Consider the following 14,815-nt stretch of genomic DNA (forward strand, 5'->3'; position numbering starts at 1 on the left):
CACTATTGGGTGCCCTGCTTAGAAACAAAATAGGGAAATCTGAGGAAAGGGCAGAAAAGAGCCATGCCAAAGGCTGAAGACTTCGCAATTCAGCAAGAGGCTTATGGAGCTGACCTGCTGCACCTGACAGAAAGGCAGCAGAGGGATGTGTGATGGCACCTTGGAGCACACCCTCAAGCCACAGATTCTGTAGGGACAGAAAACTGCACCTATGGGCAAAGGTGACACGAAGCTCCGGCTGCCCACAGGAGGACATTTCCAAGAAGGCGCGCAGGGAGGAAAATAAGTTGTTTGAGAATTCAGTGTAATTTTCAGTTTTGGCTTTTATTTTCATTCACTTCAACAACAAGGCGATCCAGAACACACCGAGGTCTTGGTGCAGGCAACACTGTCATTGCTACAAGCATTGGCAGATTCTCAGCTCAATTAAGCCATAACACTTTGATGCATCAAAACAAAACAAAATCACAGCTCTACAGGGGAGGGCAAAAGCTACAGCAGTTCAAACTCACTTGAAGATTCCAGTTATATCGAAGTGGGATCCATAGTGGCATACAGTAGAAAGGTTTTCACAGCATATATTTTGATCATTAGTGATGCAGCAGAAAAGCTCCATCTCGCTGCTGAGTTGAAAAGCAGATACTGAAGTTCTTGTACTTTGGGCACAGCATTAACTGCATTAAACCTTTATAGTCAGAAGCTCCCTAGATCCTAAAAATGACCGTGTCTTTTGCATCAATGTATGTACAATACTGAAGCAGCTCAGGACTACACAACGGAGATGCAAAACCTCGGAGGTGAGAAGGGCACAGCCTAATTCACCTCCAGGGATTTGTAAAGTATCTGCACTAACACTTCCCCCACACTGACACTGCCCTGCTGAATTAATCATTGCAACAAGTCAAGAGCAGAATGACTTGCTTCTTTTGTACCATATAGAAAAAAATATAAAGACATAGAGTAAGTTCTCACACTGAGCATGTTAAATACTTTGAAATCTAGGACACTGATCTCTGAAGTGTTACAAAATAAAATGATACAACAGGCTTTCAGTATGCACTCCCTCCCCCCTCAACTGCAAAGTAACACAGTAATCTCAGTATGAAAAATACAAATATATTCATCCAGTGTCTGGTTGTTTGTTACACGATTTGTAACAGTAAGCCTTCTGCATAAAAATAATAATTAAAAAACAGAAAAACAAACAACAACATTTTATTGTGGTTCTGTCAGACCCAGTAGCCCAAGAAGAAATAAAAATTGTCGCGTTATGCGGTAGGAAAACAAAAAATTACACATACAAAAAAAAATATTTACATACAGACTTTACAGTGTAACCATCTGGCATTACCATTTATAGCTAACCAAAACAGGCTTGCACAGCTACCAAAAGGCAGTCTTTGAATGCAACACAGACCTGGCACAACAGACAGATGGAGGACGCTAACCATATTGGACTTGAATGAAATGCGTGGCACAGAGCAGGGCCCACAAACAGCCACTGCATTGAAACAGGAAAATTCAGCTGTAGCAAGGTAGGATAACAAGTTGTTTAAACTGCTTTTTTCATCTTTCCCCAGCCAAAAAAAAAAAAAGAAAAAAAAAAAAGTCAGGCTTACTGTTAAAAAGAATAAGCTGACTTGAAAGCAGCTGTGCTGAGCCTCGCTCCTCAGCTTAGATTTGATTGTACATCTTAGAGTCTCACTACCTTGGCCAATAAAAATGTGAAAACACACACTGTTCAGTTACTTGTCCACAGGACCTCTGGCAGTCAGAGGAAATGCCACAGAGCACAACTGTGGTAGAACCAGTAAAGAAAAAAACCAGAGAAAAATCAATTTCTCATGTAAACATGGCTTATTGCAGTAACAACACTCATAGTACCAGGAACTGGTCCTTGTTTTAAGGCAGCTGGTGGTTATTTTTTCAGTCTCCACTTCCAGTTGCTTGTTACTTAACCTATGGCAACAAACACAACAGGTTCCAACCCATTACAGATATATCTAAAGACAAGTCTACTTAACTTGGGAAGAAACCAATCAAGCCTGGTCTAAACAAAAGGTTGTCTGAGTTTAGGATAGCTGAAGCCCTACAATCCAGCTCTCACTCCTCCATTTAACTGGAGGCTGGGTGGGCAAATCCTTATGCTAAACTAGCCAGGCTGCATGCATGGCAAAGCCTAATTCTATAGCTAGCTTAAATGTCAGTAGTATTACAGCATGGTTAAAAGTGAGGTGGGGTCAGAGTTCAAGAGTGACCAGTAGCTTTATTTACATTTTCAAGCCTGAATGGACCAAACCAGGACATACATATGAATGTACATCCAAAACAAGAAGAGACAGCAGGCTTGGTTTTCCCAAGAAGGTGAGGGAAAAGTAGGATACAGGTGCTGTAAGCGCTGGCCTGCCCAGCAAAGTGCATGTGCTGTCTCCGCTGGAGAATATTACACATGAACAGAGCACTCAGCTCCAGGGCAAGAGGCTGTTTAAGTGCAACGTTCAGCAGACCGATTCCCATTTATTTTTCATATAAACTATCAGTTCAGGGTTGAATTGCTTTGGGGTTTTTGCATTTGGTTTTGCTGTTGGGGTGTGTTCGGTTACTTGGGGTTTTTTACTCTTTTTTTTTTTGGCTTTTTAGAACTTTATTTTAACCTTCCTGCTTTTCAAAGTGGGATCGCTGGGTGAGAGAAACATGTTTGCAGGTCAGGGCACCCACAAGGTGTGTGAAGATTCATAAGGCAAGAAAAGAATCCCTCTCCCCAAAGGAAAACACATAACAAGTTGGCCTTCTCAAGAAGGTCAGTGGTTGTCAAGGAAATACTACCCGCCTTCCCCCTTCGCTCAGCTCTTCCCCTTGCGAGAGCTGCGCTGGAGGCTGCAGTCCAGGAGCACGACCTAGACAGCACCCAGGGCATGACCTAGCAGGAGTGAGCAAGAAGGTTCCCTCTGCCCTCCGTCCGGGGGTGCAGTACCAAGCAGAAGGAAGACAAATGAAGGGCTGAGCAGTTTGTGGCCGGGGTGGGGCGGAGGGGGGCCCGCGGGTCTCACTCCCCCTCCTCTTTGATGCGTTGCTGTTTGTTGCGGCGGGCATCCATGTCGAAGTTGAAGTCGTTCCACTCGTCGCGGGGCGGGAAGGAGATGGTTTGCCGCAGCGTGAAGCGCACGGCGTCGATGACCCGCTCCCCGCGCGTCTCGCTCGAGCCCACGCTCACCGTGGAGGCGCCGCTGGGGGTGCGCAGCAGGTGGGGAGGGGAGGAGAAGTCATGGAGCTGCCGGTGGTCCAGGATGCCCTTCCAGATGGCATGGCGGAACTGCTCCGGGATCTTAAGGCTCACCAGATCCTGCAAGGCAAGGTGTGGGGCTTAGCAGGGGAATCACGGGGAAAGCTGGGCTCCAGGAGTGAACACAGCCTCTGGGCCACCAAGAACCACCAAAGCTGCTAAAACCCAGGTGGCCATGGTGCACTGCTCCTAGAAGTGGTGGCTCACTCTAGAACAGGCATGTGTGGCCATGAGGCAGCAATGGACTGTTTTAAAGGCACAAAGTCTTATTTTTAAGTTGGACAAAACACTTGTTCAGTAAGACATGGTGACCTAAAGCTAAAAGCTTAACTGGACCACAAGGCCTCCAAAGGCAACCTCAGGGAAATCTGCTGGCTGTCGGTGGTGGGGGATGCTGGGCTGCTGAAGGTCAATGGCTTTGAAAATTCCCATGTTTATTTCAAAGCCTGCAAAAGGATTTCAGAATCCAAGCCTGAGCTCCAGTATTCAGAGATCAGGGTGTAACTCTATAGGAACTGTCTTAATTACTTTAACATAACCAAATTTAATAACACACATAGCCTTAGAAAACTTGTATTTTGAGGCCCCATCATTTCTGTGCAAAACCTGAGGGTTGCATTACCTAAACTCTGGGATACACATTATCAGCTTCCAAAAAAATTAGCAACCAACTTCAGTTAATTTGGGTCAGCTTTTCTAATCAGACCAGCAGCAGAAGGAAGGCTAAGGAGCAAAAGCACCACAGTCTCCCAAAGTCTTGTGGAAAAAAAATGGGACAGCCAGCTTGGAAGAGAGCAATGGCCCTGGAGAGGAAGCAGCAGCCCTGCAGCAAAAGCCATGCAAGAGTAAAAAAGGGAAAACAATGAACAGGGATGAGATACCAGTGGCAAGGGAAGTTGATTAAGGTAAGGCCAGAAAATAGAAGCAGGGAGGGAAAAATGCAGACCACTTTTGGAGGGCCTACTTGTCTGCAGGCGAGTGAGATGTAAACTGAAACCGAGCCTTTCAGAATTAACCGGCGCGTGGGCTGGGGCCACTTCAGGGGCTCAGACAGACTTGGGGAAGGGGAGACATTCTTTCTCTGTGCCAGGCAAGGCAGTTACAGTGCTGGCCCCAAGTCCAGCCTCTCTTCACCTCACAACATCTCTTCTCTACGTGCAACAACCTTAAATCAAACTAATTGTGTAAAAATAAAAGTATACTGAGTCTGGATTTCTGACCTGTTCCTAAAGCAGGGCCAAGAGAGCAAACAAAGGAAATGGTGAGGAGTTACTTACATCCATGGAGTAATGCTCAATCTGATAGATGGTGGTCAGCCCCTGGGTCGTGAAATAATCCACACAGGATGAGCAGCCCAACCTCGCTAAGAAGCTGCAGAGGAGGAAGGAAGGAAGGAGAGAGAAAATAGGATCACCCTGGCTGCAACAGCCCAAACCACAGAAAAACCAAACACTCAGCCAACCTGCAGCAACAGGAAACAAAGCTTTCACCCTTGGCTTGACCTCCTCCAAGACATCCCAGACCAGCAAGCCACATCGCTGCCACATCAAACAAACGAGGGAGTCCTTCAGCTCAGCACCCAGCAGACAGCCCTCATGGCAGCATCTTGCCTTAGTCAAGAGCCAGTGCTGCACAGCCTGGGTCTTGAGGCAGGAAGGCTCACAAAGACCCTCCTGCCAGGGCACCTCACCCAGAAGGTGGCTGAGCCCATGGCAGCCTGGTGCATGCACAGAGGGCTTCAGCAAGGCATGGGGTCTAGGGCTCAGACACATCACGCACTGCCAGTCAGCACATTCTTCCCTAAGTGTAAAGGATTCCTCATTTATGGGCAGCATTTTTCAACTGGTTTGACCTCACAAAGGGCAGAGGGGCTTCTGACCCCAGCCATGGCTTGTCAAGTGGCCAGAAGGGAAAAAACAAGAAATGTTTGCAAGACAGCCAGGCACCCTCAAACTCAATCAGTCCAACAGATGCTGCATCCCTCAGCTTTCCTGCAGTCCTAACATCCCTGTTTCTCTCAGCTGCTCAGACACGGTGGGGATTTGAGGCTCTGCCCAGAGGGTGCCAGCCTTGGGACCGTGGGATCTGGTGCTCCAGGATCACTCAGGCTCCTGACCCAAGGGCTGTGCCCCCTTCGTGTGGGCAGTGTGCCGGGCAGCCTGCTCCCGCTCACCTGACGATGCTGCAGTCTGAGGGGTATGGAGGAGGGGGGGTGCAGTGGGACGTTGAAGGCATGGAGAGGGGAGGAGGCAGCGCCTGCGTGGGACTGAGGCCATTCATGTCCCCGGTCATGGCCATGTGGGTGCCCATCATGGGAACTGGAGGAGAGAAGGAGGAGCACATCGTTACCCAGGCATGCCCAGACCCCAGCTTTGCCCCCAGCACGGCACCCAAGGACAGCACACCCACACCTGAAGCAGCCTGAAATCCCCTGTAAAACCCTGCACAGGGTGAGCTCATGAGAAGTTTCAGGCAGGGCCAAGGACCAGATGACAGACAGTCCTTCTGGAGCTCTCCCCTCACAGGAGAAAGTGCCACCCTCACGTCACCTTCCCTCCCAGACAGCCTGGATAAAAACCCTGGCTTGCCCTGCCACAGGAGAGCAGCAGGACAGAGCCAGCAGAGTAACCTAATACAGCAGCCAAACAGCTTTGTTTTCTGAGGCAGCAAGAGCAGCAGAAAGGGCTCAGCAACAGGTGTGGGCATGAGTCCAGCTGTTTTGAAATAAATTAAAAAACAAAACACCAACCAAAAAAAGCCCAAACAAAACTCAGCCCCCAGAACCATGTCTGTCATCCTGGATTTACAGGGCTGCTGAGCATATAGCAGCAGCCAGGAGGAAAAGAACTGCGAGATGTTTCATTTGAAATTAAGAACTGTCTTAACTGAACTGAGGGAGAAAAATGTTGCTAACATTTGCATCTCCTGTACTGGGAAAGGAAGAAGAATCAGGTCTCAAAAGCCAGAGGACAGTGCAGCCAGGTAGATCTGCAGCATGAAGCAGCTCTGTTCACCTTGTGAGGCTCTGAGCAGGATGCTGAAGCCTTGCCCTGTGGCACACCAGCAAGCAATATTTATTTGGCTCTGTAGGTTTACAGCAAATGACTCCAGGCTCTCCAGCTTAACACTAGCCACATGGAGATGCCAAGTCTCCTTGTCCAGACTAGCAGGGAGCACACAGGGAGCAGGAGAAGGAGGAGTAAGAGTTTCTTACTGTTGGTTCCCATGCTGTCAGGGATGGTGGTTGGGGTCAGGGCATTGCGCTGCTGGGGGTTGATGAGCTGGCTGACCGAGGGCAGCTTGTTCATGCTGTTCATTTTGCTGAGTGGTGGAGAGTTGGAGCCATAGGAGGACTGTGACTGCATGGAGGTCCTGCAAACCAAGGAGATGTTAGGACAGGGATCACAACAGCTGGCTGCTGCGTGTGCACCCAAGGGGCTACACTGCCAGTGAAATCACTGACACCATAGGAGTACCATAGATAAAGATCACCAGAGAATGAGACAACAGGAAATAAAAGGTTTCCCAGATATTCTCAGCACTTAAAAAAGTGAAATACCAAATAAAGGAAAGCTTAACTTTTGGTTGAAATTTTTTATTTAAGGAGAAGTGTCTATTGAAGTTTTTCAGTTGAAAAGAATATATGGAAAGCCAGCAAACATTTGCCAAGATTTAAAGAGTACTTTTAACTTAAACTCTCCTCGTGGTCAAGGACTTTTTCATAGGAACAAGAACTGAGGAAACCATCTCAAACCATCCTAAATACCTCTTAAACCTGACTGCAGAAACAGTTTTCAGATTGGGTCATGCTTATCACCTTGTTTTTCCAAAATTCCTAGTTATTCATATAATCAGGCCATTCTCAGGTGCCTGTGTAACAGCCAGAGCCTCCTTGCTCAAGACAGATTCCATGCACCATTCCAGGGACCACTACTGAGATGGTCAGAGCTGCCTGGGATGCCGACAGGCAGCTTTTGCTGGTGTTAAGGCCAACCTGGTATCCAAACCCTGCAGGCTGCTTGCAAAGAGGATCAGGTTCCTGCTACCACCTGACAACAGCACTAGCCTCCCTTCAAGTCCATCCAGCCCCAAACTCCATCCAGCATATTCATGGAGTGGGCCCAGAAGGCTTGCCAGAGCTTCCTGCTGCCCAGCCCTGAGGGTCCCAGCTGCAATCCTGCCATGTACGTGATCTAGACTGCCAGGACTGGGCTGCATCTGAACGGCAGCCCAGCTCCCAGATCGAGTTACGGCTGTGGCATCCCATCTGGAGTGGGGTCTTATGTGGGATATGCAGAAAATTATCATTAAAGCCAGTCCAACAGCACAACTGGCACAGCACCCCCATGCCACAGGGGAGCAGGTTCTTCTCTCTCTGACACCAGGGCCATCTGTAGGACTGGGCAAAGGTTTGGGAAATGTGCCTGCTTCCCCACGCTTCCCAGGCACAAGTACCCTCAAGCCATGGTCACCCTGCAGAGCCACAGAACCCAGCACTCATATCACACTGAGCCCGTGGTGAATGTCCAAGGGCACATTCTCATCTTATTTCCCACTGGGAAACTTGTTCCCATCTGGGTATAACTGGTTACACCAATTCCTGGGAACTGGCTTTTCTTCTATGCAAATAGAGTAATTATTACTCCAAATAAGCAAAGTGTAAAAGGAAAGAAAAGGCTTATTCCTAGACAATTTATTAAAACCTTCAGAACTCAAGGTCAAGTTCCATACAATTACATTGTCTCCAGCTTCCTGCACTTTCAAGACTTGCAGTGGTGGGTGGAGAAAACATCTATGCTAACAGGCTAGAGTATCTAAGGCCCTGAAGAAATGTTACCTAATTACACAATTACAGGAGGTACAGAAGGGTGTGAACTGTCCTTTGGCAGTGAAGATGCAGGACAAGATCCAGCAAACTTCACAGACTCAAGGAAGTGGAAAGCACAAGAAGCTTCACAAATTAATATTAACAATGGCAGCAACTCCCAAGGGGAAGTGAAACCCAGCCATGAAGTTCAGATCCAACTCTTCAGAGTGAAGGGAATGATTCAGATCTGAGATTTCAATTCCCCCAATTATGAAAGCTGAGGCCAGCCATGAAATTTAAGTCAAGTTGACACCATCCTTAGCCTAAAAGGCTTCTGGATTTAGGTCCAATGCGTATTTCTACTTCATGGGTTCAGGCACTTAACTGAGCTTCAGCTGAAATTAATACACACATGAAGAGTCTCTTACAATGAAATCTGCATTATCTGCAAGTGAGGAGGTCAATGAACACAGCAAAATTCCATATCAAATCAACAAAGGCTTCCCAAAAGACATTGAGCTGCATTTTTGAGGTGAGCAGTGGGCCTGTCTTTGCTCCCTCCACCACCAATAGTGATCTCAGCAAAGTTAATTAGGAGACTACAGAATAATTTTGGGGGTAAAACAAAAACAAAAAGCAATCAAACACAAGCCAACCCAAAGCTTTAGAAAACACTTTAGAAAACAAATGCATACTTTAACATATAACTTATGGACTCCATTCTTATCTCATTCATACTCATAAGAGTCAAGATTAACACAATCAAGTTCAAGGGAATAAAACAGAAAACAAAAGTATTTTTCTTTGTACTGACACTAGTTTCAACAAAGCTGTTCCATCACATGAGCAGATGTTTAAAAGGCCTACAGAAAGCCATCTAGCCAAAGAGAAGTCGCACAATAAACCAAGATGCAAAATTTTATTGAAAATTAATGTCACACATCAATATAGCAAGAGCCTTAGAAACACAAGAGAATGTTTTTGGTATTAAGCACAAGAACTACATGGTGTTTGAGGACCCACTTAAAAGATACTGCTTTTTTTTCCCCTTGATTTTTTAAAACAGATATAAGAATGTCATGCACAGCGATTTTCATTTAAATTGTACTTACTAAGTCTCAAGAAAGATTAGAAGTCAGGGCATTAACATTTCTTTGATATCAATGCCAGTGAAATGCATTTTAATATCAAGGTATAAGGACTTCAATTAAGAGACTATTATACTTCTTGGAACAGTCTGATACAAAAGGCACTGAGTCACATTCTGCAACTGAGTTTTCTCTCTTCAAGAGGCTATGTAATTATTTAGCAAGTAACATTTGCAGTTATGCAAGCTCATATGAGGGCAATCAGTCTCTCAAGCTTCAAGGCATATACTGATCATCTCAAGAGGTCAGGAAGGAACTTCCTTGTCCCAGGAGCTCAGTTCACAGGCTACCTCATATAACTGCGTTTTCCCAGCTCTGGATACCAGCCCTTCACCAGCAGCAGCCAATTGCTGGGACAGACCAACTACGTGACTGAGCAGACCAGAGTCCTCGTTCACTAGAGGAGCACACATCCATGTAAGCATCCTTAAATGACATCAAAGGTCCATTAAATGCAATTGGGCAGCTCAGGCTCAGAGTTTAAGATTTCACCCAAGCCCTTGTGCCTACGGCTTGCTGTTCCTGCAGACCCAGAGCCAGTCAGTGCAGAGACACACAAGTAGAATCAGAGCTGTCCAGTTCTGTGTCTGCCCTCCTTTTCAGAAGCCACACCAAAGGATCACATCCCAGGTTCACACATGTGCTCATGGACAATGGTTTTTAAAGCAAAGTTTCCCACAGGGCTGCATAGCACTGGGGTGTCACTGATGTAGTCTAATAATAGCACCCAAGTGACACAGATGATGCTTAGTTTCATTCATCTGCTTTGCAGGCCCATGAAGCAGCAGGACACTAAAGAGCAGAGAGATGCCCTTGTTCCCCACATCCCAAATTGCTGCTATTCTAAAGCAAACAGTGCATCTTTCCAATCACTCCAGTGGTTTGAAGGCTTGGTACCTCACTGGGAGCAAGGAAAGGAGGAGCTCCAGTAGTTACTGGGCAGACAAGAACTATAGCACAGGGACAGGGTGGCAATAATGACTCCCCTTAGATTTCAGGTATGGGAATTTCTCAAGGCAGGCCATGGATGCAATCTGCTCTCCAGGAATGAAGCTGTAATACAGGGAGTGGATATGCATCAAGCAGTTGACACAGACTGATATAACCTGACTACCTGATAAGGCCAAATTAGTCCACTTGGTTATTCCTTGAAAGGAAAAGGCTTACATTTTTCTGAAGACACAGAGATGGCAAAGAAGCAGTGAAAAGAGAGCTGGGAAAAAGTTTTCATTTTATCTGCAGAGGACAGACTACAAAGCAACTCAAATTGCTTTCAACTCCAGGTATTTGATAAAAGAAAAAAAGAATAGCACCTTATAATATAACCACCTGGTACTTGGAAAGCAAATCAAGTCATCACTAAGATCAGCATCACAATCATCATCCTCCTATAGCCAAGTGGAACAAACCAGAAAGGCTTTCCAGAAAACAATAGGATCCAAATAATTTACATTATTGTTTAGTGGAAGTCTGAGATGTTGTACTGCCCACTACAGTGCAAGGCATTTCCTAAAGGCCACACCAAATGATGAACTGGAATCTTCCACTGCAGGCTGTGGATGCCTTCTACCTTCTGGTGGGCTGCCTCCTCAAACTTGCTGGTGGACAGGCCCAGGAGCAGTGCTCTAGGTACAGATCAGTATTTCCCTGTTACTGTACTTCCATATTGCCATCCAGAAGCTGACAGTGCAAAAATCCAGGAATAAACCTTCACTGGAAGAACAGAAGACAGTGCCAAACATAATCCTATGTCTGGGCTGCATTTACAGTTCAGGTTCCCACCTCTCACAGGGAAAGGAATCACACTGCCTTTTTTTTTCCAAATAAAAAGATACAGAACAACAGTGATCTGCTTTGTGATCTCAAAGAACTTCCTGGAATTTCCAGGCAAGGTAACAAGGCACTTGATTTTGATTAGCTTTACACAAGCAACGATGGCAGAGCTGCAACTCTGTATGAAATACACACTGCTGGTGCTTAATTACTTGTTATTTATATACTTAACCCCAGTTTTGGGGGCTCTTTGCCATCAGCCCTCCTCCACACTGCTACGGTAGAGCAAGACACTGTAGATACCCAGAGATGGGCTATGGCTCCCAAAGGAGATGTCAGTACGAGTCACCACCTGCTTGGATCCCCGCTCTGCTGCCTGGAAGCAGATGATGTGATGTTCAGAGATAAGCATCTTCTCCGACTGCACCAGGCTTTTTTCCCTCGGTGGGTGGCCAGGAGGTCTGCTCTGTGCTTGGGAGGCACCTTCTCTTCACATTGCTTAGCCTCAAGCTTCTCAGAGCTGTGCATGCATCTGCCCCAGATAAAGCCAGCAGATTGCACTGCAGGGCACACAGGTCCCCAGCAGAATTTATAACAGCCTCCTGAGTTTGTCAGGAACTGCTGATCACTGGCACTTGCAACCAGTCTCTGCTCCCCAGCTGCTGTTCCTGGTGTACCTGCAGTAACTTCCTCACATTTCTATGTCTTGCTGCTGTGAACATTGGAGGGGTTCCTCAGAAGCAATGCCCGAGAGTGTGGATTGAAGAACCCTTCTGTCTCAGCATCAGGGCCTGCTCTTCATGTAAAGATGTTTGAGCACCTCTCAGTGGGCAGAATGTCCACCCTCAAACCCCTCCTTTCTCACTGGAAGTATCCACATCCAGTGCCATGCTGAACGTGGCCAGCTTAACTCCATGGCATGTCATCTGTGACACTGGGCTTGATGCAGACCCTTCCTAGCCAAGCCCCACATGAATGGCTTTCAGAGACAGAGTTTCATAAAAGCAGTGTGAGAATTTACAAGTCCTTCCTGAGAAAATGTCTTCTGTGCAGGAATTGCTAAACCCAGCTGCATTTCATGGACACAATTAGCAAGACCCTCTGGCTGCAGGATTAATGGGCAAGGTGGACATGGCCTGAGGCCACTTGGCTGAGTGAACTGCAACTTGTGATGGCACTGCTTTCCTTTGAACTATGAGGCTTGGAGAGAAGGGGCTAACCATAGCAGGGTTGATGAAAATGCTAAGGCAGCATCTAATAGCTTCTGAACATCTGTAAGGAAAGGGGCAAATTCCAGCCCCTTTTCACAGGTAGGGCACCAGGGAGTTTTGGACACTCTACCCTTTACATCCTGAGCTGCAAAGGGACAGGGACACTGGGCACACATGGATATTGTTACAACTCTACCACACATTCAACTTGTGCAGTTCAGCCCACCACTTGGATTGAGCCCACAGAGTCAGGAGGAACTCCCTAAGTTCAGTAAAGCTGGATCAATGTCAGCAGTGCTGGGGAAAAGTCAAAGTCCCATGGCTGTCCTTACAGTTTTGATCAGACCCTCTATGGTTGGAAATAAGTGGAAACAACATGCCAAAGTTGAGGGCATTTTTACAGAAAAAAAAAATTGATTTCTTAGCAGTGCCAGTTCATATAATTATTATCTCTTCCTGTCCAGCAGTACAAAATACATCAGCTACTTACACTATTAGTGCAGGACCAACACTGAAACAGGCCAACTTGACTATCACAGACCATATAACACATCCTCTGCTTCCGCCCCCCCAAGTCCACGGACACATTTTTTAACTTAAACAAGACAAAAGGCATTTTAAAATTGAGACCTGCTCAGAGAAACCCTACTGAGTTTCACAAATACAGAGGAAGAAAGAGTATCAACACAACAAAAACAGGGAAAAAGTTACACCAAGAGAGACGACATCGTGGTTCCCGACCTCGCAATGCTATGTGCTACAGCTAAGAGGTCTGTAGAAGTGTCTGTTGTTTTTGTAAAGTTTGAGTCCCTTCAAAAGTTTACTCTCACTATTTACTCTGCTGCTGTCAGGCTGTGTATTTGCCCCACTGTTCCTAGTCCTGCCAGCTGGGCAAAGTGACCCTGCCAGCTCAGTTTAGGGATACACTGATGGGTTTGGGGGGCTGGAATGTTTTAGGATGGCATCGGTCTGTTTGGGAGGGTCCCTCCTTGAGTCCATGAGTTCACTCCTGAAGCAGGCCGAAAGGAGACTGTAAAGAAGGAACCAGAGAAAAGAGAAAGATGAATGTACAGAACCCTTTGCCAGCCACCAAGAGAGAAACAGTCACTTTTCACCTTCATGATCACAGGATGGGCTTTCAGAGGGAAAAAGCAGATGTCTTAGCACCTACAGTGAGGGCATGTAACAGGGAGATTTAGAAAGCTGGAAAGCCCCAGGCACAAACAAGTGTTTGGCAAGGAAGTGAAAACAATCAGTTGACAGGGAAATCCGATTCTGTCCTAGTCTCATGGGTACAAATAAGGCCCTGATAATGTTTCCAGTGACAAATACAGGAGGAACAAAAAACATTCAACCAAAGGAGAAAAGGAGTAGCAGCTTCCATTGAGTCCACTTCTAACTACAGTCACTTCAAAACCAGAAGCTGGTGCTAGAGAAGGGGAACAGTGCTTATTGGCCATACTGATGACAGCTCAACTTCCTCCCTTTGAAAAGCTGAGAGGTCTCTGGGGCCACCAGCTGATGCAGAGGGCACTGTATCCTCAAGTCCACAAAGCACTTCTACTTGGTTCCTTTAATCTTGGCCATTCTGTAGTGAGAACACTATCCAGGTGCCTGGAGTTCACATGCAAGCACAGCACTACAAAACCAAAACAAATCATGCAAAAATCCACTATTAGCTTTCACACCAAAAGTGAGATTAATGAGGTGAAGGTACAAAGAATACCTTCCCCATTCCCACAACAGCAAGCACCGGGGATCCTTGCAGCTCACAGCTCAGCTGGAGCACTCCAGGCATTGGATAGCTCAGTTCTGTCACAGCTCACTAATGAGGTGAATTCCTTCTCATCTGGATGAGTTGTGCTGCTCACTAGACTGAAAGGCAGCCAGTGGGCTCATAGCTACAGCCCTGCTGATAGGGAAGAAATATTTACTGGGGTACAAGATCCCACTTGGATCCCAAGGGCCCTCTCCTTGGTAGCTATTGGAAGGCCTTGTGAAAACTATGCAGTCACAGGAGTTGGGCTTGGTGTTCCTTATGAACGTTATGGGTCCCTTCCAACTTAAAATATTCTGATTCTCTGCTGCAGGAAACTGAAATACAGACAGTTCTGAAAAAAGTGCTCAGCAGACTGAAACCCACCACATGAAGTGTTCTCTAGTGAAATCCTTAAAGACTGTGCAGGTAGCTTCCTGGGAATATTGAATATGGTAAATGTATTTCACAGCAGGAAACATTCCCTCCCCAAAGCATGAGCCACCTCTGATACCTCTTGCAGCAGTAGTCATCTGGCAAATCTATGTTTCACACAAATGGCAGCACACTACAAACTCTTCTAAACAAATGTGTGTGCTGCAGTTCAAGTATGGGCCCCAGGATCTGCCAGTGAGAAAGGAAGAATAGAACCTGAAACAAAAGCCAACAAATTCCCACCTATGATCATGAAGGTATTTGGCATAAGAGTAAATTGGAGAAAACCATGCACAAAGGAGCAAGCAGAGAGAGGAGATGAGACAGAGAAATATTGTGGTCTGGCAAAATGTGGAGCATTGCAGTATTTTGGTCACCTAGTGGGACACCAGAATTTTAATT

At 46.4% G+C, this 14,815-nt stretch overlaps 1 protein-coding gene across 5 annotated transcripts in view; it reads right to left on the bottom strand.

Annotated features, from left to right (window-relative positions):
• Positions 1-305: 305 nt before the first annotated feature.
• Positions 306-14,815, bottom strand: part of TP63 (tumor protein p63) — a 98,901-nt gene continuing 84,391 nt past the window's right edge. For 2 of the 5 annotated variants that reach the window (XM_033516788.1, XM_015638325.1), the window contains exons 11-14: positions 6,498-6,655; positions 5,457-5,601; positions 4,561-4,654; positions 306-3,343 (exon numbers count right to left, since the gene is read on the bottom strand). In XM_033516788.1, the coding sequence (XP_033372679.1) occupies positions 3,047-3,343; positions 4,561-4,654; positions 5,457-5,601; positions 6,498-6,655 (694 nt within the window). In that variant the 3' untranslated portion in view covers positions 306-3,046. The remainder of the gene's footprint in view (positions 3,344-4,560; positions 4,655-5,456; positions 5,602-6,497; positions 6,656-14,815) is intronic. The other 3 variants (XM_015638326.1, XM_015638330.3, XM_015638328.2) reach the window with 2 other exon arrangements.

Source organism: Parus major, chromosome 9, assembly GCF_001522545.3.
Source record: "Parus major isolate Abel chromosome 9, Parus_major1.1, whole genome shotgun sequence".
Classification (NCBI taxonomy): domain Eukaryota; kingdom Metazoa; phylum Chordata; class Aves; order Passeriformes; family Paridae; genus Parus; species Parus major.